General features: G+C 38.0%; 1 protein-coding gene across 4 annotated transcripts in view; it reads left to right on the forward strand.

Moving 5' to 3' along the window:
* The window catches only part of LOC136440766 (BAI1-associated protein 3-like), a 68,701-nt gene extending 43,126 nt beyond the window's left edge, over positions 1-25,575 (forward strand). For 3 of the 4 annotated variants that reach the window (XM_066436870.1, XM_066436868.1, XM_066436869.1), the window contains exons 9-35: positions 562-659; positions 1,071-1,115; positions 1,537-1,614; positions 1,930-2,017; positions 5,317-5,424; positions 5,850-5,936; positions 6,385-6,491; positions 7,696-7,813; positions 8,180-8,304; positions 8,995-9,085; positions 9,839-9,895; positions 12,818-12,915; positions 13,417-13,468; positions 13,898-14,064; positions 14,634-14,758; positions 15,558-15,628; positions 15,828-16,004; positions 16,590-16,805; positions 17,168-17,236; positions 17,536-17,615; positions 18,070-18,250; positions 18,889-18,972; positions 19,375-19,456; positions 19,668-19,706; positions 19,942-20,065; positions 20,530-20,735; positions 21,861-25,575. In XM_066436870.1, the coding sequence (XP_066292967.1) occupies positions 562-659; positions 1,071-1,115; positions 1,537-1,614; positions 1,930-2,017; positions 5,317-5,424; positions 5,850-5,936; positions 6,385-6,491; positions 7,696-7,813; positions 8,180-8,304; positions 8,995-9,085; positions 9,839-9,895; positions 12,818-12,915; positions 13,417-13,468; positions 13,898-14,064; positions 14,634-14,758; positions 15,558-15,628; positions 15,828-16,004; positions 16,590-16,805; positions 17,168-17,236; positions 17,536-17,615; positions 18,070-18,250; positions 18,889-18,972; positions 19,375-19,456; positions 19,668-19,706; positions 19,942-20,065; positions 20,530-20,735; positions 21,861-21,958 (2,871 nt within the window). In that variant the 3' untranslated portion in view covers positions 21,959-25,575. The remainder of the gene's footprint in view (positions 1-561; positions 660-1,070; positions 1,116-1,536; positions 1,615-1,929; positions 2,018-5,316; positions 5,425-5,849; positions 5,937-6,384; positions 6,492-7,695; positions 7,814-8,179; positions 8,305-8,994; positions 9,086-9,838; positions 9,896-12,817; positions 12,916-13,416; positions 13,469-13,897; positions 14,065-14,633; positions 14,759-15,557; positions 15,629-15,827; positions 16,005-16,589; positions 16,806-17,167; positions 17,237-17,535; positions 17,616-18,069; positions 18,251-18,888; positions 18,973-19,374; positions 19,457-19,667; positions 19,707-19,941; positions 20,066-20,529; positions 20,736-21,860) is intronic. The other variant, XM_066436867.1, reaches the window with a different exon arrangement.
* The last annotated feature ends 46 nt before the right edge of the window (positions 25,576-25,621 follow it).

Here is a 25,621-nt window from a genome sequence, read left to right on the forward strand (position 1 = left end):
AGGGAATTGGTTTTACAGCCATCTACACCTACTGGGAAAATGTCTAAAGAGGAGAAGCAGGAACAGAAGGTGCAAGAAATGCTGAGAAAGAAGTTTTTGGTAGGAGATCCTCAGAATAAGACTACATTCAGTTCATGAGTGTTCATCATTTATTAGAAGTTGCCCTGTTTCTAGGCAGCAAAATCTGCAGTTTGCAATGTATGTTACTAACACAGATTGGATATTCTTTGTTTCACCAAGTTTTCTACTTGATACATTCAACTTTTGCTATTTTTTGCAGTTTGTAACTTATTAGTCCAAGAGCAGATCATTTTGTGCAAAAAAGTTCCTGACAATCCTGGTCATGGTTATTTTTAAACTTACTTGTCACTTTTGTCACAAACTAACACAAAGTTCTTTGACAGGACCATTGTTAAAGTAGCATTCAGGATCTTAAGAAATGTTGTCAGAAAACACAAGCCAATCTACACTTGTTGGGATGTTCTTTGAAAGCCATAGTTACTGCATCATTTTGGTAATTGACAAAAAACAACAACTTTTAACTGTCTTGATTCTACACAGGTGACCCAGTCAGAGGACCTGATTGCCAAGTCACCCATTCTTGTGTCAGAGGTCAGAAGGAAGACACTTAACCCGCAGTGGAACGAGAAATTCAGATTGTGAGTAAAATTATCTAAAGCCTGCCTTCACTTCAACCAACGCTTTTGAGACAAAAAAAGGACTGTATATTTTGTTGAACGTAATGTTATACAATGTAACATCATGTACTTCTTGTAACATACTATCTTTTTGACATCATATATAAGTCCTGCATCATAATCATATTAAACCCAAGACTAAGTAATCAAACTGCTGGCTGTTCAACCCATAATCTTAGTGTAATCTAGTCTATTTATCATTTTTGGCATTCTGTCTATAAATCATTATGTGTTGCTTTTTACAAATTTGTGGAAGAAAGAGGTTTTGTCAAAGCTATACTTTTCTGGTGGGTCGAAAGTCAATAATTATGGGACTAAAAATATACACCTTTGCTTTGTTTTCTATCCCTTTGTATACCTATCACCCCTCAGTGAAGTAGAAGACCTGAAGAATGACAGACTACACATTGATATCTGGTAAGTATGCAGCTGTTCACTTAATCTCTGACTGTTTTTTAAAACCTGACTATGATAACTGTGTTGCAGTTTATGGTCCTGAAATTGTATATTTGTTGATTTGGCATAGTCATCTTGGCAATCATTTTAACTAATGCAATGATGTATTTATTCATTGATTATTTGAACAACAATATATGACATTATATGATAAGCTGTACAAGGAGGTAAAGGCCTATATTCCTTATAATTATGACTAAGGCCCTCAGTACCTCAGGTATAGTAGAAGGAGTTTAAGCTTACCATTGTACAATTAGATTTACATGGATTTGCATGTGTCAGACACATGTTGTATAAGGTTTTAGCATAAGGTGAACACATTCCAATACTACTAACTGCCTACAAGCCGAAAAGAATGACAACAGACCATCTCGTTCTCTAGGGATCATGATGATGAAGCATCCATAATCGAAGCAGCAAGAAAGTTGAATGAAGTGTCAGGCATCAAAGGTGTAGGGAGGTAAGGCCAAGTATTTGAGGTTCCTAATACAAATGCATGCACATGCCATGTGTGATCATTCAATGACCTACATGTAGCTATAATTCATTAGAAAAATAAGTCCCCATGCAAACATTTAGCTCACTGGAACACTTTGTGAGTGTCTACCCGCAACAAGTTCAACAAAGCTTGCAACAGGATACTCAAAACCTCATTTATCACACTATTTCTTCAAATTCCCTGGATTTACACAAGATTACCTGGATTCACACATTCCATGGAGAGGATTGACTGACTTACCCAAGCTTCACAAGTTATCCTGTGTTAATCCCTTAGGTACTTCAAACAAATCGTGCAGTCTGCACGGGCCGGGCAGGATGATGATGTGGATGACTTCCTTGGCTGCATTGACATCAATCTGGCAGTGAGTAAACAGGGTTTTCTTCAATTTGAAATGGTCAGGTATCAAATCTCCATATGTGTATACATTATTATGCAAGATCATTACCCGTTTAATCTCGACGTGTAGGTTTGCACTTGAGAATCTTCAAGGGTTCAGTGTCCTTGCATAATCCATCTATCATTTATCAATGGAAGACTGTTCAACAGATTCTAATATACACAAAGATCCTAGACATTTTGTCCACTACACAGGATCAGCCAGAAGCTGATGTCACTGATAAATCTTTCCTCTGATGCTAGTTTAATTCCATTCCAACTTTGATGCAGGTGTGCATGTATCACAAACCAGGAATGGATCTTTGTCATTCTTTCTTTTCCTGTTGATCAGCAGTTACATATTAAACTAAGAAGAGCAGCAGTTACTTTTACTTAGAGTTTGTGATTCAGAATGAACATAGTTTGGAGTGTCATACAGAGTAACATGTGCTTATCTATATTCAGTGCGGATACAGTGTTTGATCTTCTTACCTGTTAAGTCTTCTTCATTACACTTGCCTTGTTTTCTAAATGGTTTTGGCTTGGAGGGATTTTGTGGGGGATTGTCTCCTGCAGAGAAATAAGGTACAATGTATCAATCTTGCATGTAAAACAGCCAGAGCTAGAATAGCTTCTTTCACTAGGCAGAGCTGAAATAAAAATGCTCTTTATTTGATGCATACTAAACCGTGTTACTCCTCAGAATCTTTTTTCAATGGCTTTAGGCATTCCACTATACACTGACTTTTCTTGGAAACACCCAATTATTTGTTTTCTGATAAGTAAGACTAAGTAAGATAAGTAGCAGTAACAGTTACTGCTCTATACATTTACAACACCCAAACTGCCAAGAGGTATAGCTAAAGCAGTCCATTATGGGCTCAGTGGAACAATAAATTTAAAGATTAAATGAAAGACAACAACTTTAGCATTTCTTCAATGCTACGTGTAGACAATGGAGGTAAATGGGCTGTAGGAGCTCTAAAATCTTTAAAGAAAACTTCTATCTTTAACCTTAATGTATTACCACCTCTCTGTACATGTAACAAACCTCCCGTGTTTGGGGAGAGCAACACCCCGCGCACGTTAAAGAACCCACCACACCTTTCGAAAAAGAGTAGGGGCATGCCCCGGTGTGCGATGGTCCAAATCTTACAGTCCGGTCTGGGATGACATCTTGAAAAGGTGATAGTTCACCTGTTATGTCAATCCTTCCACAAAATGTGGTAAATCAAAATAAATAAATAAATAAATAAATAAATAAATAACAGAAATGCGAAAAAAGTAACCGTTGTAGTTTACACCAGCATTAACCTTAACATTTATCTTTCTCATCCTTAATTAGAAGTTAAAATAGTTCTAGTATATATACCGTCAACTTAATATGCACGTGCAGACTATCTGGTAGCCTTACAATTTTACAGCCATGTTGATGACATAATAGAGGCCAGATGGTGGACCAAGATTGGCTTCAAAGGTACTGATAGTCAATTTCCTCAATGACGTACATCAGAAATTCCATTATCTCAAAATTATATTGTTTCATCTTGCAGACAGAAGGATGAATTAGATCTCAAAATTCCAACCAATGTAATTTTCCACTGGCATGGAAGTTTGTTACTTCCAATTCAGAAATTGAGTTACAAGGAAAACTTGGTTTCCCTCAATTACAAGTGTGTAGAGCAAGAAAGCATCTCCGATTGGGTGTGAATCGACAAAAGTCTTTCATGTGATAAGGCTGATTGGAACGGCGCTTTGAAGTTGTCTGGGGACTATTACTGGCCAGATAAAACTCTGTTTATTGCATAGATGCTCTGAAGATGTAATGGTCTCTGACAGTAGAGCCTGCTGTGATAACAGCTGGTTGATATGGGTAATGGCATACTGTCTACGTGGCTGTCGTAGACATGTGAAGTGAGAATACTAAGTAGGAATGAAGACTATTGGAACTATGATTCCTTTGGCAGGCTACTAGTTTTTTGTCACTTAAAAGTTTCTACAAGGTACATTGTAGTTTGCTGCATACATGCATTTCATGTATGGTCTCCATTGCCAAACAGTATTGGATTTCCTTAACTTCATACATTTCTAAATCCCAGCAGACTGCAGACCATTATAGGTACCACCTGAGCTCCTATCGCGTGGAGTGATATAAGAATTGATACCCACCCCCACATGCAGGCTCTCTTACATATTGCCTCAGGTGGCTCAAGATGTAGTCATTAATTCCCATCCCTCCCAATTCAGGCATTGCTGCAGTTGGACAAGTATGTGATAAGTAGCATTAAATACATCTCAGTAGACTGCAAACATGTCATCAGTATGGGAACTGTGCTTCCATGGTCATTCTAGATCTTCATCCACAGGCTTTAAAAGCTTCATGACGCCAAGCCAATTTTTGTCACCACTTTTATCATCTTTCTCACTGGAATACTGAGTTGCCTCCTGCATAATAAAAGAAGGATATAGCATGCAAGCAGAATTGTGATGAGTGTAGTTGCCTTTACCATTCCGTGTCTTAGAATCATGATAATCATTATAAGCAGTTCACGTATGGTAGTTAGGATAGTTGAACACTTTGCCTAGTAGCCAATTTACTGTTTTTGTGAATCATGTAAGAAGTGATTGAGATAAGATGTTTCTTCAAGAACAAGGAGTTCATCTTGATCAAAGCAGGAACTGGTTAAGGCCTCAGTGCCATTACCACACTTTGACATGCAGCTAGTGCTGAACATCTGAGAATTAAGAGTAGAGAGACTATGGAGTAGAGTTTACGGTCAGGTAGTAGGTTAGACCGCTCCTTACATGTAATATCCAATTACTGTGACCAGAGGATTGTAACATGATTCAGATTTCTGAGCCGCTGCAGAAGATCAAGTGAGTTTGGTAATCTCACAGTCTTCATCAGCATATCAAGAACAGTGTTATGAACTTTAGCTGATGTCTCAGCATAATGATGAGAGTTAGGGTAGCAAACAAAGCACAAGATGTGGGCTGTGCATGAAAATCCAACTTTGGTGCAAATTGAGGATTTCTCCATCTCAAATAATTCAGATTCAGAAGTTTTAATGATGGAAATATCTTATTAACATTCCGGTATTGGAAGACGATAAAAATGTTTCACATATAAGAAATCAAAGTAACAACTTCATCATTTTTATGGCTTTATTCATTGGAATTAGTATTTGAATTTGCAGTACACAGAAGCATAAAATATTGTGTCTGATGTTAAAATGAGGAAACAATTGCTAGCCTGATATGCTGTGTTGCTTGTCTTTGAATCAGAGAATTCCATCCACTGGCTGTGACCAATGGTTTGACCTTGAAGCAAGGTCAATCAGGTCCAGGGTCCAAGGCAGGCTCAGACTTCAACTTCAACTCGGGACTCAGGAGGTGGGTAAAGACATTACATCATCATGGTCCTGGGTAAATTGAGTAAGGTTACTGACGGAGGTTATCATGAAGCTTTCTGGCCCAAATGCTCTAGAAACAAGGTCAACTGCCAGGAGGCCCATTATCGACATTGACCTAAGTTCCCAAGACCTACCCATATACAAAGTTTCATCACAATTCATCCATAGGTTCAGTTATGCTGACCTCAGATATCCGAAAATACACATGCACACAGACACACCCAAAACAATACCTTCAATTGGGCGTCAGAAGGATGACGGCTGAGACAAAACGATACTTTCGTTTTTCATGGAGGCAATAAATGGTACAAAATTGTCTAGATGCAGGAATATTTGTGAGCAATCGTTAGCATCTGTGAATTAAGTTTACATTTGAAGTAAACTGTTCCTTGCATTCTGTTGCAGAGAGACACACCATATAAGGAGGAAGCCATAATGGTCCATCAGGACCTGTATAACCTGTTTGTGGAACATGAAGCCAGAGCTCATTCTGTGAGTATTCTCTGAGTCAGCTTTACGTACTGTATGATTTACTCAGTGTTCATTTGTCTTTTTTCAGACATTTACAGGCTTAAAGTTTGATACATTTACTGGATTCATGGCTTTTCCATTCAACAAGCAATAAAATTGCAGATTGCTTTCATCATAATTGAACATACTGTAAATGTATTTACTACCGTGGTGGTTTTACTTTATGGTAGGAAGGAAAAGGTGTTTTTTTCTTGTGTTGTAAATTGAATGCCCTGTTAAAACAATTCTGTAGCACAGGAGTTAAGCATTGGAAATGCATATTTGCTGGAAATTGAAAAAAGAAAGTAAGTCACAACAAAAGATTCACGATTTACAGTAATGTAGATGTATCAAGAGAAAAATAAATAATGCTGACAAACAGGAACAAAAAGACCAAACCATTTTAAACTTTTCTTCCATATGTCCACAGGACCAAGTTTTTGACAAGTGGGATGGGAACTTGAGTCAGCCAGCTCAGACTATTCTACACCAGCACTTCATTCAGCAGGAGCTGACTCCGTTGGATGAAGCTATAGTGTAAGGACCATACAAACATGTCATTGATTAATGACAGCATAAAAACCTCATTCAAACCTCAGTACACCTGACCACCTCTGCATAAGGACCACCTGGCCAATCTGACCACTTTTTGGTGGATCCATTGTAACTTTTTCCCATGGACACAAGCATAAAATATCCTATCTACATGTAAATTACCACATAGACCAGTGGTCTCCTTGCGGTTTTGACAGTATCATGTATTTTATAAAAATGATAAAATACATAATGGTCTTGCTACTTTGTAAACTGTCATGATGTTTTGGCCTCAACTGATACTGGGTTGACAACTAGATAGGTTAACAAGGCCTAAGAGAGTAATCTGTCAAGTCATTAACAGTAATATGGCATGTGGGTGAAAGTATCAGACAGAGTCAGGTTGGCAAATAGTCTCCACAACCAGGTTTCTGGCATCGTGCCAACCCCATGGATTGGTGAGGGATTTGCAGGTTTACTGCTTTGGAAAGCTGTAACTTGACACTCAGTAACACTCCTTTCTACACCCTGTACATAGAAGTCCCAAAGGTGTATTCTTTCCATTGGCCTGAATTCTAGAGAATCGGGTCAATCTAGATTTCATGAATCGTTAATGGTAATGAAGAACACAGCACATAACATTTAGATCATTGTTGGACAAGAAGTATTAGATATATTGTATAAGTCAGAAAATAGATGAAATCTGAATGAAAAAGGCTGTCTTCAAGCAAGGAGGTTTTATCAAGTTGATACAACCTCATTCCTTCAAGGCATCTATCAAAAAGCTGCTGTCTGCTATCTCAGTCAAGAGCAAGCGGAAAATTTTTTGCTTGCCTACTAGTAGTTCAATGGCTGGGCTGTCAGAAAAGGAGACAAATCAGAAGAGGGTCACAATTTTCCCATCCAACCTCTGCTTAGAGAGGAGTTCTGTAAATGCAGAAATGTTTGCGGTGGTTTTATGTTCGTGGTTTTCGTGGTAAACTCTTTACCCCGAACTTAAAACTACCGCCAAAAGCCGTGCCATTGTGTAACTGTAGCATTGCTATTGTTTCAAACGCAAACTCAAAACCACCGCAAACACTCCATTTTCTCCCTTCCTAAAAACTAAATCCCCTAAAAACATTTCTGCATTTACAGTATGCCTATAGCACAGTAAGGCCTACTTTAAACTTAAAGACAAATTTTAACAATATCGTTCCCCCCCCAGTCGCTGGAGAGCCTACAGTAAGCAGCACCTACAGTATGCCTTTGACTACGAGTTCCTTTACAAACTTCTGCATGAGCTGCACAACAGCTGGCAGCCCGACAAGATCACCAGAGAGGAGGTGAAAACAGTAACACAGTTGCCGTTATTTCTTCACTGACTGCATGTTAGACTTAATGTAATGTTGTTGGTAGTGCAGTTTGGTAATACTGCACTAATAGGAAAAGTAGTCTCTTGATGCTCAAACTTCTCCACTTGAGCAGATTTTGCCAAATTAAAGAAAATTGTGATATTTGGCTAAACATTCACATCTGTATGATTATCAAATACCCAAAGATGTGATTTAGGAACATACAATCTGTTGCTACTTTTGGATGTTGACAAATTCGAATTAATCAAGTGCAATATGATGACATGTGAGTGATGATGTGACTGTATTCCCTACGTGATATGATTTTAAACTTCTGCTCACTGTTGTTTTCTTCAGGAGCAGGACCTAGCCGAGTCATTTGCAGACTTCATAGAGCTGTGCATGTCTCTCCTTGACCAGCACAGAGGCCTGTTTCCTACCAACAACAGACAGGCCATGTGCAAGCTGGACTACATACTCAGGTCACTATTGGACTGTAATTATTGCTTTTAAGGAACTATGTTATTTTTGTTTTCTACTGTCACTTTGTATGCCTTTGTATGTTTTAATTGTAATGTGTAAATATGAATGTGTAGACCACAGAAAGAATGGCCTATTACGAGGCTAATTGTGGATCTGAATAAAACTCAAACTATTAGTACTAACAGTAACAGTCTTCTCACCTCCAGAGCTGGGAAACAAATTAAAGGAAAATGGGCAGCAATGATGTAGAGAATAAATTTCAACCATTTTTCTGTAAGGTAGAATACACAGTGACACACTTTTTGCATACCCTGCCTGCCACGAATGTACTTTCCTACTTTAAATAAAATGACAACAATATGATATACAGCTATCAACTTGCACCATACAATGTACTTGTTCAGCTTTAACTTGTGTTTTGATGGTAGAATTTGCTTTGTACAAGCATCCCAAAGCTTTCTCTTGGCACTTTATATTCATTCTAATATAAGACTATCTATGACACATGTCCTGTACCCATATGTAAATCAGTGTGTGTTCCTGTCCTTGGTGCTGAAACGGGTTATGTTATTAAGACAACATTCAGAAAGACTGGCGTGCTACCTTGTGACTTGTCCCTATCATACACAAAAATGTAGAAGCTCAAACTCTGTCTTGAACTGAACATTTAGAGTTTACTTACTCTATAGGTGCTTACAGTTGATAGACGACATGCCAGCCTACAGTAAGGTCTGCCCCTTCCATGCTCCCATGCGCAGAGAGATCATCAAAGTCATCAAGGTACGGGACCCAATTTGTAGCAGATTGTGGATAAAGCAGTAGGTCTAGATCTATTACCCCACAAGCAAAGCATTATTTGCCCTACTAAAGTACCCTTTTGGGACCAATTTGTATTGGATTATGTATGGGCAAGGCAGTAGCTCGGAGGAATGAAAGGTTTGTTTTTCAAATTGATGTCTTCCCCTATAGGTAGAATGGGAAACATCCTGTCTTTACTTTATGTTTGTTCTGACATTTTTTCAGAGAGTGGCATCATCCTCTTTGTCAGTAAACTTCATAAAAATGGCGGAGGCAGAGATAGGAAATCATACCTTCATTTTAATCTAAATACTTTGAATATTGGCATTAGGATTCTATTCTTTGGAATAGCCCCAGAAATGTTTTTCTACTTTGTTATTTCTATAAATTTCAAAGATAGGTGAAAATTGGTGAAACCTCCACAATCATCAAACAGTTCTGGGAAGATCCACCGTGCCACATATGGCTGTGTACCACATATGCCCCGGTGGCAAATGGATACTGTTTTGGCCCATGTATACATGCCTGCCAATCGTAGATCCGCTTGGAGATTAGCTGTGTATGACTTTTAGATTTACCCCCACGGAAAACCAGTGTTTTCTCTTTTGATGTAACGTATGTATTTGGGGCAACACTTTTAGTGAAGATGGAATTGAAATGCTCTTCATTTGACTAAAAGCACATGTTAGCCTTGTAGTTTGCAGATGTACACATCTTATATCCTGCAATTTACAGCAAGGCACAAAGGACTGGTACCTGAAGGTCCGAGCCATCACAAAGCCCATCACCCATGTGAGTACTACAAGTTACACAAGAGTTGCTAGTCAGAGCTCTACTCAACAGATGTTTCACCTGTTTAACATTGAGACTACTGTAGTTGACATAGGTTACTGTATTACTATATATAGCCAAGAATATTCAAATGTGCATGACATTGTTTATACCTGAAGAAAGCCAGAGCTTTGATGTGGGCTTCACTGTGACCTCTTGAGATTTGTGGGTCTTGGAGTTTATGTTTTGAAGATTACTTTCCTCTGCTGCCAACATGAATTTAGAAGGAAGGTACATGTAATAGCAGACCAGATCTTACTAGTAGTACATATAATGCAGCTAAAAGCTAAAGCCTAAGAAGAAAGCCTCAGGCATACATTTAATATAAAACATTGATGTTATGTGTGCTTTGTTACCATGGAGAATTAAGCCTTACGCCTGTCACAGCTTTAGCATTAGCATTTGGCTCTTTCTCTGCTGACCAGTAAGATTTGTTTGAGTCTTACCTGTTATTTTTCTCAATCCTTGGGGACTTAGGAAACCATTAATAGTGATTGGCGACTCAATTCAATTCTTGGGCCTCAAAACGCCCAAATCCTCCTTATTTCAGGTAAATCAATCAGTCTTCCCTTTATGGTACGTCTGGGAAGAGTGGAGAGACTTGGATGGAAAATGTAATTCAATCCTGGAGCTTAATTGGCATTATTGCCTCATGTCACATGCCTACAATCGGCTATCCACCATACTATAAACCCATTGGGAAATATGGAACATATCAAAGTCTGCACAAAGACAGACTGTTCTGTGACAAAACAACCCTCGCCATGTATCTCTGTCTCAGAAGGGGTCTACTACACAAAATTGGTGCCTGTCTTACCAGATGCAGCAAATCATCATTTACCTCTTGAAGAGAGAATATAGGCTTCAGTTGAAATTTCTTACTTTTATGATTAAAGAGCCTTGCAGCTGATGATGATTTACATGTAACTTTTGTATCAACTTGACATACAATGCTCATTATCAAGCTGGGCCATTTGCAATTTTCCCCCAGGTGTCAGACGAAATTCTACAGGCCATACTCAATGAAATCCCTGTCCTGAGACATGAAATTGAAAGCAGTGACCCTCCCAAGCCTGTAGCATGGTTCTTTAGTGTAGGATCATTCATTCTTCTCAATCTAGAATATTTGACACACATTCTGTTGTTGTTTCCTGTTCAGTCTTTCCTCACTTTTCGATCACTTTCAATTGGTTCTAATCCCATACTGTGTTTCAACTTCATGCAGTTTTGTTGTGTGTATTGTTAAAGTGCAATACACAATTCTATAGAAATCTTTTTAAAAATGGCCTTTTTGGGGTCATGTTCTGTTCTCAATGTTCAAAGCTTATATAAATCATTATCTCCTTCAACTCTACAAGTTGACATTGTTGCACACTGCAGCATCTTCCTGTTCATGCTGCTTATGTGTCATAGAAAATAATAGAAAATAATTTTTTCCAAAGGGATGCAAAAGTCCCTTCTTCTGTTGTCAATGTAAAAATCTAGCTATCAGAAATTGTGAAGATTTTATATGCTATTTCCGTACATAAAATAAAGCACATACCAACAAGATTTCAATCAGTCCTCTGATTCTTCTCAAGCCAAACTGACCCAAAGGTCAAGGGACTTCACTTTTGGGTCATTTCAACTTCAGAGGGATCAGGGCACTGATCAAAAACTTGTTGGTAAGCGCTTTACTTTGTGTACAGAAATGGTATCGAAATCTAGTTTTTAATGTCAATTACAGATGATCCTTCATTCAAATATAACGTTGGGTAACCTAAATTCGGGATTTTTCCGATAATGGTTGACTGAAATCAATCTAGCAGAACAATAAACCATCCTTTTTTTCTATTATTCTGTCAGTATCATGTACTATCTTTGCACTAATCATATATATGGTAGATTTTGTCTCTAGTCGTGCTGACACCATAATATTTCAACTTGAAACTACCGTGCGCCGCACGCACAATTGTGGTGCTGTCGGACAGGGGGGCACATTAATTCGGGAGAGAAGATTCGTCTTGAATATCTTACCGCTAATCACATTTTATACAGCAGCTATTCGTTCTATCCTTGGCTTGAGGAGAGTGCTATGGATATAGACGTGTCCAAGTAAAAAAAATACACGAAGAAACGGCCGTACCGCACACATCAGGCCAGTTCGGGAACAACCCGTGTGTTGAGTCGGTAGAACTTCACTCAAAGTCGGCCCATCGTCATCATCGGGCAACGTGTAACGTTACATTATTCATGGGAAGTTAGCTGGATGCCGTAGCAATGGTAATACTACTATGTCCATGTGTTCCTTGTTGTGTTAGGAGCAAACTTTGAGGAAAATATCTTCCTCAGTCCACTATCACACGCAGCATTTAGACAAAAAAGTGTTCCTCACAAACCTTTGTCGTCTGCTTGACAACAGGATTCTGGTTAACAATATGGCGGCGGGAAAATACACGTGCCGTAGGTTGTAGCAACAGAGAGGAGTTTTGATGATTGATCACACTTAGAATATAGTTGCAGGTTAGCAAAAGAGATTGTAATAAGTTGTCTTATAAATAATTGTGTTTAGCAGGCAGGAGATGTGACATTTGTCTTATAAACCAGCGAACAACCGTGCTGGGTGATTCTCCCACGAAGCCCCCAGACTCTGTCAATAAGGGACGGAGAGTTTTTGACGTCGCCAACTTCTAATGCATGGTTATCGAAGCTTTTCAGCCAGTGTTCTGAATACGTTAGTCTATCTGCTTTGCATTGCTGGCGTTATAACTGATTTTGCATGTAGCACATATCCCTAAATACCCCGTTTTCGAAAAATCCCGACTTTAAGTACCCCACGAATTTAGGTTACCCAACGTTAGCTATCAGAATGTTAATTGACTTTGATGTTCTATCTTTGACCAGTCTGATGAGGAGGTCCTACAATCCATGGTCAAACTGACCAATGAGATCAACACAGACGTACAGAAGGCCCTCAAGTATTACAACAAGCTATTTCTTAGGTGAGAACAATTCTAAGTATTAACCTACATATGACTTTAATTCACAAGAAGCATTTTGTCTCTGTTGTTTCAGATAAGTCCACATAATGTAGTTGTGGTAAGACATTTAATGCACTACAGATTATAGAGTAAGCATGAAAGTTGACCAAATCTGTTGACATAAGATGTTAGGTGCACTATTCTTATAAAGCAATATGTGGTGGTTCAGGTTGCAGTAACATGCTGAATGTATACTGTGGCATTGCTTAGGTAACATCTACTCAATATAATTCTACCAGGGTACATAATTCTGCCACCCTGTGAAAAGATACATTCAAACAGATCTCCAACCCGACATTCCCCAGTATAATACACTCCAGGCTAAACTGTGCATAGTGACCTGGGGTGTGCTGCACTAGAGATCTCTCAAACCAACTGTTTTTCCAAGTGGCGGATCTATGTAACCTGGTGGATAAACGTTTAATGGAGATTAGTCATTGACAAACTTTTTCTTTTCTTTAGCATTGTCAATGTGGACTACTTCACTGTTGCATACAAACAGCTGGAATCTCTGGTGAGCCTTTTACACACTACAATCATAATTTTGATAAGAACTGGGGGCTTAACTAAGCGTCATTGCTCAATTTCCAGCTAATACAGACCATATTCTAAATATGCATGCAGGGATTACGATATTTGACTGGTATTTGCTGCATTTTTACATTTTAGCAAGTTCTAGATTTCATTTTGAATACATTGTATGCTGTCAAGTATTTGCATGCTCAGCCCGTCAATGTGCAAAATGAAAGAAAGGGAAAGAGAAAAAACAAATTGCCTGAGAAGGTGTTCAAATTCTTAGTTCACAGAAAGTGCTGTGTGACTTTTATTTGGGGATTTCCGTAAGACACTTTGAAATGCAACTTAAACATTGATCAGCCAAAGACACTTCCCTTTCGTGCTTTATTTCAATACCATCTTTATGAGTTTATCCTTTCCTTCCTAGTTATACAAGGACATGAAGGAAGGCATGGAGGACATCAATGTGGCCCTGCAGGCTGAGCCACCCCCCTCAGCCTCAGACCAGGAAGATGTCACCATCAGTACATCCTTGTTTGAACTCTACCTGGCTCTCAAGGAGTTCCACGCCCTAAAGGAGTCACTGCCCGTCAGGTGATTTTTTCATACTCAAAGAATGTCTTTAGATTGAAATGATTTCTTTGCCAAAACGTAACTAGAGAAGCTCATAAATCCGTGAGTTTTTGTAAATTTCTTCTTTTATTTCTGAAGGCTCTTCATGCTTAGGTTCATCTGCAATAATCTCTAAGCTGTCTCATTTGTCTCATCATCATCTGAGCTGTCCCATCTGCAATAATCTCTGTTTTGACTATGGATAAAACACGGCATGAGGTGCCTGGGGGAATGTCTGGACGGGACAATTCTATTTCCTGTCACCTTTCTGGGACCTTTTGGGCACCTTTGACCACAAACTTCCTGTTAGTGTCTCTGACATTCCTAGCATGCAAATGCAGACACACACCACTGTCAGAAACAAACACACAAATTGACTACAAAACCTCCGTTTTCACAAGGTAATCATTAGGTTGTGTTCACATCTTTAGAGAAGATAAACATACCTTCATGCTAGAACCACTATATAGAGGTTTAAACAAGATGGATATCATAAGTGTGAATTTGGTAGAAATATTGAGACGCATTCTACCTTTTTTTAAAATCTACAGTGAGAAGAGTGAGCTACACATGGACAGTTATTTTCTGTGGTTTGAACCAGCAATCAAGAGATGGTTCAGCCTAGCACGGCACAAGGCCTTCCGACGTCTGGAGAAAGCTGTTGAATTGGACAAGGTAAATTTTGTACATGTTAAAATATTTTCCAATGGAAAAATAAGAAACTAAATGTCAATCAATTACTGTAGATGCTTAGAACATTTGAATGTGCCTTGTTAGGTGATTATTTGTAAGTCAGTTGTGTTATTGTTGAGTCATCGACACATACTGAATTTCAAGGGAGCTACCACACATGATCATGTACAAAACATGATATTGCTGAAGGGTGTATTTGATAGGTACAATGTCTTTGCCAATGACATTAAAGTTGCCTACCCTAAGGATATCTTTTGTTTTATCATAGTTTCTCAGAATACTTTTCAACTCATACCACGTTTGAAGCACATGTTTTTGTACTATATTCTGTGTTTTTATATTCACTGACACAATTTCCTCATTTTTTCCCAAAAAATTTGTCTGGACCATCACCAGGAGGTATATGACTTGTTTATTAAATGTCTTGCACAGCCTTAATGCCAGCACAGCTCTCTACACAGCTTCTCTTGCCATTTTTCTTGCCACGTGATGTTGGTTTGGTGTCTACATGTAGACCTTGATTGGTTGTTCTGCTTTTCTTAGTTTCATGTGGTGGAAGGTGATGGCTGCTCTGTGCACTATACATTTGCAATTACATGTATCGTAATTGCAAAAATTATCAGCAGTTTGCATGAAGGCAAATCATTTTAGAAAATGTATGGCAAGATTCGAGTAGTAATTTTTGTATACCAGTGTTGCAGAAATTTCTACCGTCTAATATCTATAATCATGCATACGTCAAACTTATTGATAAGATTGTTTCATTTTGACATTCTTTTTTTAGGTCGAGCTTGTACACTCAATGGTGAAACACAGTACATCAGCAGTTGATTCCACCTGCTGCTTTGGACAGGTACTGTAGTATCAATATACAGTGTCATGTATCTTTTAAGATCTGAAAAGATGGAAATGTACACAGATATGTAGCAAAGTTCTTTCTTCATACTTTCTTTTAGAACGATAGCATTGAGCTTTGAAAATAGCATGTTGGAGCTTTTACATGCAGCATGCACATGTCGAGTGATGATCATCTTTACATTCTGCTGTTTTAGATTCGTGAGTTCTACAGACAGCTGGACTGGCCGGACCCAGTGGGGGCCTACACCTTCGTGACACTAGTGATGGATGATATCTGCGTCGGAGCCAAGTACTACGCAGAGCTCATGCACAAGAAGCTGAAGGCTGCAGGCTACTTTGACGATGAGGGTCAGTTTGATGTCACAGACCAGGTAAGAGTTCAGAGACAGTTCAGCCAGTGATGATCAGGAATGTACTTTCTTCAACAAGTAGTGCAAACATTGGACTTACCTATTAGGGTTTGATTTATAATGCCTCAAGTGCAATGCTTACTAGTTTTGATTGAGAAGAGCCAATCACCTCACTAAAACTTTTACAAATACACTGTGGGACAACATGAAGTCATTAGCAGTCAATGTTGTAACCTTGGGATGACCTTGGGGCATAGCTCAGGTCAGAGGTGAGGGCTTAATGTTTAATAAAATGTATCTATGATTCATTATCATATCAAGTTGTGATCGCATTATGGTTAATACGATATATTTGTAAGTAGTTCTAGCTATGATGACATTTAAGTATACTGATTAGTCCTACATTTGTAATACTAGGCTTAGGAAGGAACATCACGACTAAGGCTTTACTATCAAGGGGAAAACAGGGTAACTTAAAGGAGGATTACAATTCATTTGATAACGAACGGCTTCCTTATGTTGCATATTATCTAAAATCCAAACCCTAACCCTATTTTCTTGTGTAGTACACCAAAGGTTTAGTTTAAAATCCAATTTTTTCCACAGCTCTGCATAACCCTGAATAACATTGAGCATGTCAAGAGGTCGTTGGCCTCCCTCCCAGAATCCCTTGGATTTGCGGACATTGAGAGGTCCATGCAAAAGGCTTACGGGGAGGTTGGAGGTCAACAGTCGCACAGAACGTTGGTCAACATGATGGAGTCAGCCAACGATGACATGTCCAATAAAATCACTGATGTCGTAATTGTAATTGGCAAGAAAGTAAGTACAATCAGTTCAAATTGGCTGACAATGTCAATTTTGTGACAGAAGACTGAGGACATTAGTGAAGACTCTGCGATAATGACAGAAATATAGAAAAAACAGATTGCTTAAAGAATTTATTTTCTTTCTTGAATCACAAATGCCTGACGTATTTTCCATGTTTTTATCACAAAAAATGGTACTTCCCAGACTTCCCAGACTCAAGTTGATATTTTCCAGATACTCTCAACCACCTGTTGTATTCAAAATTGACACTTCTGAATCTCCCTCATACTCTGTAATGTCATATATTAGGCATTTTTCTGTTACAGTAGGTTCATATTGAAGATTGACGTACTTGCATGGTTTCCTTCCCATAGATGCAGCCAGATATTAAGAAGTTTGTATTCCATCTTGCCTGGGCTCCCGACTCTGCACGGACAGATGATGTGAGTAAAGTAGTTAAAAAACACTCCAAAAGAATGTTAATTAATGCTTCCAAAGAAAGGAAAGGATCTACTGGTCTTGTAATTGCTGTATCAACATTTAGACTTTGAAGCAGTGTGGCTATGAAAGTTGTCGGTTGATTTTCAAATTGAAAGAAACCCAGCCTTAAGTTATACATTCTTCCAACAGTACTTTACATCAGAATATCTGCCAAGATTGATTGATTATGGTACCACTAAAGCAGGTATGAGATTAGTGTTTAGTCACAGTTAAATGTTTTGCTATCTCTTTATTGTTTTAGGCTATCTGTCCCTTGATGGAGTACTTGGACAACAACCTGAAGACCTTGAACATGAGTCTGCTCAGAGCAAATTTTGACAAGTGAGTTTTGGCTTTTTGTTCAATGTCTTCTTGACAGTATTGAATTGGCCGGTATATCACTTCTCTTTGGCATAACATACCAGCTTTGCAGGCACACCGCGCAGCAGCAGCTGTTTACATTACACTGAACGAAAAGTCACACCTACATGATTGTACATTTTGTATCCTTTGCACATCTAGCTGCAAGCTAATATACATGTACACCAACCTAAAGATTTATACATAGATAAACACTGTCTTATGAACATTTAGTCTAGGAGTTGACACATTATGTGAACTCTAAAGACATGACATGAGTTGTAATCTATGATTTTAATGAAACTTACTGTAATTTATAAAACAGACAGAAAGCCTAGTGCATGTACATGTATACGTACATGCAGCAATACTGTAGTGTAAAAAAAATGTTTTTGTTGAAAATATGAAATTCAAAACAATCTTTTAATCTTTTCAGAATCCTTGACGAGATCTGGAACGTGGTTCTGAGGGAGCTGAAGGACACTTTAGACGGTAACCTGGGGAAGGAATCCCCGTTCTACTGCCGTCTGCACGAAGCCCTGGACATCCTGGAGGACCTTTTCCATGCAGATGGGGAGGGGCTGGACGATGAGACGATACAAACAGAGGACTACAAGGTGTGCTTTCAGGATTTGATGTGATACAAATGAAATTTTGTACACTTTGTCTACTAGTGTTTGAAATCTCTACATGATAAGTTGGTGATGAAAAAAACTAGCTAGTCCCACAGATAGATCAATGAAGTCAACAGCTGATGTTTTGTAGAAGATCTAGATGGTTTATATATAGAATGATGCAGATTTCTGACAAACAGAAGACTATAAAGTGTGCTTTCAGGATGAGACATGATGCAAATATGAAAGTGAAAATCCATAGACTAAGTTATGTTTGAAATCCTTGATGATCAAGAGTTGGTGAGGAAAAAACTGGCTAGTCCCACAGGTAAAGCAACAAAGGCAACAGTTGATGATTTGAATGTAGAAGATCTGAAGCTCCTTTATGTCAGATGACAGGAAGATATCTGACTGAAGCAGTCGGATGGTGTGCAAATTATCTTATTATAATAAACTACCATTGAATTACACTAATTGGTAAACCAAGGAGTCTGATCGAGACCAGTGTTTTCAAAGATGGCAGTGGAAATTGTCATTTCATCTACACCTTAATGAATCCTCATAAGTGAATCATAAAACTGTTGTGCATAATATTTCCAACCTCTTCTGACAGTGCTTGATTTTCCTTATCATTTGGGCAGTACTTGCGTGAAACTCTGACTCTACAGAAGGCGACTACAGACGAACTCATTGAGCAGTTCTTCCTGGAGAAACTTCAGCAACAGGTAATATCTAGAAATAGAATCCTTAGTCAAAATACCCTATTCTGAACTGCAGAATCTGTAGAATATTATAAAAGATGTATTGACAAGTCTTTCCCCCACCAGATGGACTGCATGGGGCAGCGCAATTTTACTATCCCTTAGGCCTTTGTGCAAAACTACAGCAGGGGTCTGGTTTACTGCATGGTAGTGGCAATTTGTGTTCAACAACCAGTTTTTGGTATGACTTGGCCAGGGAGCAAATTCACGGCCAATGTAAACCAAATCCAAAGCCTAAGTGAACACTTGGTTATTCCACCTATCACCAAAATATATTCTACTTTCCTTGTAAATCCAGGCAAAGAGGTTGACTCAATGTTGCAAGAAGTCTCAATCATATGTCTCTTATAACAATTTCTCCTGCAGAAAGAAGAAACTGTTGCAAACTACGGGACACTCAGTGTCAAAGTGTACTATGACAACTCCGACTCTTCTCTACATATAGAAGGTACAAATTTATGTTTATGTCTTTTGCACAAAATGAGGCGACTGTTTTGTGACAATGACAAAACAATATTCTTAGGATTAAAGCTGTTGTTATACACATAGTTTGAAGTAAAAAGTGTTGTTCAGTTATAATATTATCTTAATATAAAGTTTAGCAAAATGTTTTGAGCATGTGAAATGAAATGATCATGTCTTAAATCTTTCTTCCTCAGTCATGAGTGGCAAGGATTTGCCTGCCTTGGACACCAATGGTAGGTCAATGATGATTTATTTCAACATTCAAGATTCTTTCAAGCTGTCAAAAATTCTATAGTGCTTCAGTACACAAAACAAAATTCGAATATCAAAACGTTTGACACATAGTCAGTGGTCTTTTTAGAGTCTTTCTTTCAATCTAATTTCAATCTTTCTTGAACATTCCCTTACCATGACAGGAGCATGCGGATATCATGTGACTAACATGTGACCTTCATGCCTTCCCACAAGGCTACAGTGACCCGTTTGTGCTGATAGAGCTGTGTCCATCCCACCACTTCCCATCCAGTGCAATAGAGAAAACGTCCATCAAAAAGAAGACACTAAACCCACTCTTTGATGAGACCTTCAAGTTGTAAGTTATGATGCTAAACTTCATTTCCAACTATTTATTTCATGTTTATTGTAAACCAAGGACTACCAAAATTCACCTCTATATCTTATCATATCAAAAGTAAGGGGTCTGAAAAAACATTGTATGCATTACATAAATTTATGCATGTAGCAACTATAACGTTATGTAATTCTGGATTAACGTTAAATGTTATTCCTAGGGCTAACAATAAAAGCAGTTTCACAATAATACTAGTATGTGAAAATGTGTAATATACAATTATATGACTTCTGATAGATCCAGTGTGGAGGTATAGTTACCGTGGCTTGCTTATCATAAAGATTGAGGTCCCAAGAATTGAAGAATGTCAGTTTCCTTTGACTTAAGTTTGAGCCACACATACATGTAATTGAGATAGCCTTCAATACTGAAACTTTGCTAAATAGAAAGGAATCCCTCACCTCAGATTCTGTGTTCCCCAACAGCCCAGTTGCGGTGTCCCAGCTGAAGCAGACGGGAGCCTGTGTCCTCTTCACTGTGATGGACCACGACGTCCTGGCCAGGGATGATGTCGCCGGGGAGGTCTTCCTGCCACTGGCGGAGGTGTACGGCCAGGATCGCCCCTCCATACCTGAGGGCTTCCGCGCAGTCAAGCAGAACACTGTCCTACTCATCAGGCCTGAGCCCCCCAGTAAGCAGCCAAACCAATTGTATTCTTTAGGATATTTTAGATGACTTGAATGTCCTGTTCCCAAGGGTGTTCTTAATATATTTTAGAGGAGGGATATCTGTAAATTTATATCTATTTTGACTTTCTAAAACCAAGGAATTTATATTTTAATCTCCTTGTTAAAACATACTCTACAATTGGCAATTCCTTTCTGACTTGTTCCCCTCCTTGATTACATTGTATATCAACTTAAAAATATTTCAGATGAGGGAAAACTTTAAAGTTATATTTCAACTTTTTAAAGCATATAATTGGCAATTCCTTTTTCATGTTTGTTGATTCCTGACAAACAGAACTTTCTGTCCATTCCACCTGCTTTTTGACTTGTTGCCTTCCCGAATTGTGTCAAGATATTTCAGAAGAGGGAAAACTGTAAAATTATAGTTTGACTTTTTATAACATACTCCATGATTGGCAATTCCTTTTTCAAGTTTGTTGATTCCTGACAAACAGAACTTTCTGTCCATTGCATCTTCTCTCTGACTTGACTGTTTCCTTTCCCGTATGGTGTGATAAGAGCCCAGGAGGATAAACAAGCACAGTGGTACTGAAGGAGTCTTGATCAAATTTCTACTGCTCAGTTTCCGCTACCTCTGGAGAAGAAAATACTTACCAGGTAGAAGTTGTAGGGGCCGTTGGAAATCCAAAGTTAATTATGTTTGGTAACTGTTACAGTTTGTTGCCTTTCAAGCATGTAGACCTGTTGGCCCTAAGGATGGTTCACAGCTGCTGTTCTCCTGTTTATAAATTATTTTTCAATTTCTGTACGCTCCAATTTCAGAATACTGAGAGTTGTATTAAAAGTGTTAACAATCACTGTTCTACTACTACTATATTGGTTATTAAACTCAAGTGTCCCCAGAGTTCGACTCCATGGTAAATACTGATGATGAGCATTAAAGGTAATGAATACATAATTATAAAGTTCCATTGGCAGTTCCATTGTTTCCCTGCAGGATTGAAACAGCTATTTACTTAAAATCTGATGTACTTCATTTTTGGAAGTTCTACTAATTGTAATGCATAGAACCTTTAGGATTTTAAGAGTTTTTGCTGACTTTAAGCATGTCTTTTTTTTCTTCAAAGAATTTGGTCCTCTGGGTGTCCTGGAGACAAGAGATTGGGACAAGACAGCTCAAGACTTCTACAAGAAAAGAAGAGCTCTGGCACTTCAGTGTGGATAGAGGTGTAGACAAAAGTATCTCAGTAGTACTAGTAGTAGCCTTAAAAAGCTTTAAACTACTCTTAAAGTCTTATAATTACCACCACTTGTACCCCACATAATTAGAAGGAAAAAAAAACTTTGATAAAGGACACTTATGAAACAATAAAGCCATCTGAACACAACAAAACTACACCACAACCTGAGACCTGAAATAGAGATGCCTCCTGGATTGGAAGTGAAGGGGAAATATTAACTTAAAAATAATCAAGAATATAATATTATGTAAACCAGTTGAAAGGAATCCCAGCCTCTAATTCAGATCTGTGGGGAGGTTGGAAACTTGTCTGGTATCCCTTCCCTATATGAAGAGACATGTGTTGATGTGTGGAAAGCCCCTCCTTTAGCTGAGAATAGTTCTAATATTCCTTCTACACCACGTTTGGGTTTCTTTTAGATGTATTTGCTCTACAAGTAACAAATACAGAAAGTATGGTACATATAAATATAGGATCGTCGAAAACTACAGACTGTTCATTGACTAGACAGACATAACATACAAAGGTGAAAAATGAAAGTGTTTCTGATTGGTGATCAATATTTGCTTTCATCTGCCTACATTGATCAGAAGAAATCTATCAACGCTTCTCTGGACAGAGAATTCAAAGACTTACTAGTAGGTTAAAGGTTTTTTTTAAATTATAAAACCCTTATTTCAGGGGAAAATTTTATTCACTAGTGTGCTTTATTGCCTGCTACTGGCCTCCAACTTTAATACATACCTTTCCAAATTTCTTAACTTCAGCAGAGAAAATCTTAAAGGAATCTAAGAACTTTCCAAAAATGTTTTAACTTCTTCATTTGTTCTCTGCATTTTGTAGTTCTCTCTAATTTTGATTTTAGAGTGAGAAGTCGGATTGTGTAAAAGATTTACTGATATTTTGTATAAGGTATACAAAGAGATGTATATTATGTGTTTGAAAAGTGTTATTAACAAAAGTATCAAGCCATGGCCAAGCGAATGATAACAAGATACAATGTACATGTATGTATTTGGAGGTGGGTTGTACAAAGTCATGTATTATCTGTGAGCTGATGCGTCTATTGTCTGCAGGTGAGTTTTGCCAATCTGATGTTCACCCTATTCTATCTCTGATACGCTCAAATCGCTTCCCTGCAGGAACGATTAGTATTTGAAAGTTTGCCTAAAATATACAATGTATAATATAGCTCTGATTGGTTCTGAGTCACACAGTCCTTGTAACAATGTGGTAATGGGGTATGAACAGGCATTTTGACATTTGATCCCCGTTACACTGCCTCTGAGACATATTCGATTCCCAAAATAATGTGGAAAGTAGGACCAAACATTTCAATGAGGATGGGAACGATGCAGACTCTTCTGCTTGAAAGTGATTATTGGAGCAAACGGGAGCAAGAATAGGATAGATTTCAAGCAAACAAAATGTGAATTATATTCGTAACAAGCTTGTTTACACGGTGATAGCTAGAAAATTAATGTTAGTAGTGTTACGATTATATCGTTCTTAATCAAAAAGTGCAACTAGTCTGTCTTAGGTGCCGTCTTGTTTCCTATGAGTGGTGTTGACGTTACTTATTAAAGAGTAGGCCATGAAAATTTACTCCACCAGAAAGAAACTTACAGTTTATTATATCAAACATTTTGATGATTCTTAGCAGAACAAGTTTGATACTTTTTTTTCTTCCAAATCTGTTTGGAGAAAAATTATGGCCACTGAAACTAGAAAACTCTTAGACTAGTATAGACAAGGCTCCTTCACAGTCGTCATCCTTTTTAAGTGAAAAAGTGCCCTATAACTACCTAACTTAGAGGAAATTCTGTAATATTGCCAAGCCCACAATATAGTAAAATTAGTGGTAAACACTGCCTTTGAGTCTTTTAATGATCTCACAAAAATGGAATATCCAATGACTGTAAAATGATGGTGGTATAATTTTTCACAGCCTGGTGAAAACAGACAAGAGGAAACTTTCTTGAAACACTTAAACATGCTGGTAGAGCTGAGGGGGACCAAGCTGAGATTTGTTTTGTGCTTGTAGGATAGTTAGTACATGTATCAATTTGACATGCTTGTATGTATCGGGTATTTTTCAAACTAGATATCAAAGTTGATCAATGTGTGCCTTTTTGTACAAGGACACATGTACGCTCGGGAAGGCATCTCCTTATTGTATCCTTTTGAGAACGGGTGAAAGAACGCAGAGCCTTTTGTAACCCTAACAGTTAGTGCCATGGTGGTGTAAAAGGCCGTCATAGTCTTAAGAGCATAAACTCAGGCTCTCACAAAAGCCTGTAACTTAGATTAAGGAAATTAAGGAGCCTTAGCAACATCAAAATGTAAAATTTTAAAAAGCTTAAACTCAAAAGTCTTAATTCAGGTTTAGCAGAACTCAGTCTGCAAAGTTCAAACCTTCAGAGTCAGGCCTTTCAAACAGAGAGAGGGGGGGAGTTATGATGATGCTTGTCTAGCAGAAAAAAGGTATGAAAATACTGTAACATTGAAGATGAATTTGTGTTCCAATAGTCAGAGCAGATAGTGAACAGGACTAATTTTAGCAAGAAGGTCACCCAGCGACACATGTAGGCCATATGTAAGCAAACATGTACTATTCTGATGTACAGTCTATTTCACAGAATAAAAGTGGACCAGTTGTCTACCCTCTATGGTGTAAATGGTGTTGGTAAAATCCAAACATCTACTTTGATCACATAGTCCCTGTAAAAAGAGAAGAATTCATACACATTTTGAAACCTTAGGGGTCAATTACAAAATATGAGCCACTGCATGTACTAGTTCTGAAAGTCACCAATAATATTTAACAAATTACTGTTGCTGAGGGACCAAGACCAAGTAGATAGTGGTCTTGCATACTTGACTCTTGTGTGCAATGTTGAGTGTAGAAATAATGAGATCACATATCAGATGACTGAAAATCATCTCTTATGAATGAAACTTAAACAGCTAAAACTGCAGAGGTAATACATGTATGAGGGGAAACATTCAGGATTGTATGCCCATAAAAACAAGCTACAATATTAATGTTGAGTTGCAGACTTTGTTTACAAACATTTCGGATGTTGTGCATGTAGAAGGACCTGAAAGCTGTCCCTTAAGAAATGTCTTGTATGCTTAATGTTTCATGAGAGAGTCTACAAAATGTGTTCAAAATATATTGAAAACACTTTGTTGAATGTCAAGCTAAAAACTGTCTGCTCCAATACTGTTTCTGAGAGGGTTGCAACTTGTAAGTAAAAGAACAGTTGGGAGAAAACAAAGGGAAAGAATGGCTTAAAGTTTACTTCATTCAAATCCCTGCTGGAAAGAGTGTAAAAGTGAAAAAAATCTGTTGACCCCTCCTATATATAGGACAGTTATTGGAACAGCTAAGAACACACACTGATTTGTGTTACTTTTTACCAAGAAGTTATTTCCTTGTCAATGCAACTTCTGACATTGTGACTTGAATATAAAAATGTATGATCATTGTATGTCTACAACAATGAAAAGTTTTTACTTAACTGAGAATATGTGTGATTATTCTGCATTTGTGAAGACACCTATCTGTAATGAGCTCATTAAAGCTGCTTAAAAAGTTCTTATAGTAGTCCAGACCATGCTTGTACATCATGGGCCAAGGAAGT

This window comes from Branchiostoma lanceolatum, chromosome 8 (assembly GCF_035083965.1).
Source record: "Branchiostoma lanceolatum isolate klBraLanc5 chromosome 8, klBraLanc5.hap2, whole genome shotgun sequence".
Classification (NCBI taxonomy): domain Eukaryota; kingdom Metazoa; phylum Chordata; class Leptocardii; order Amphioxiformes; family Branchiostomatidae; genus Branchiostoma; species Branchiostoma lanceolatum.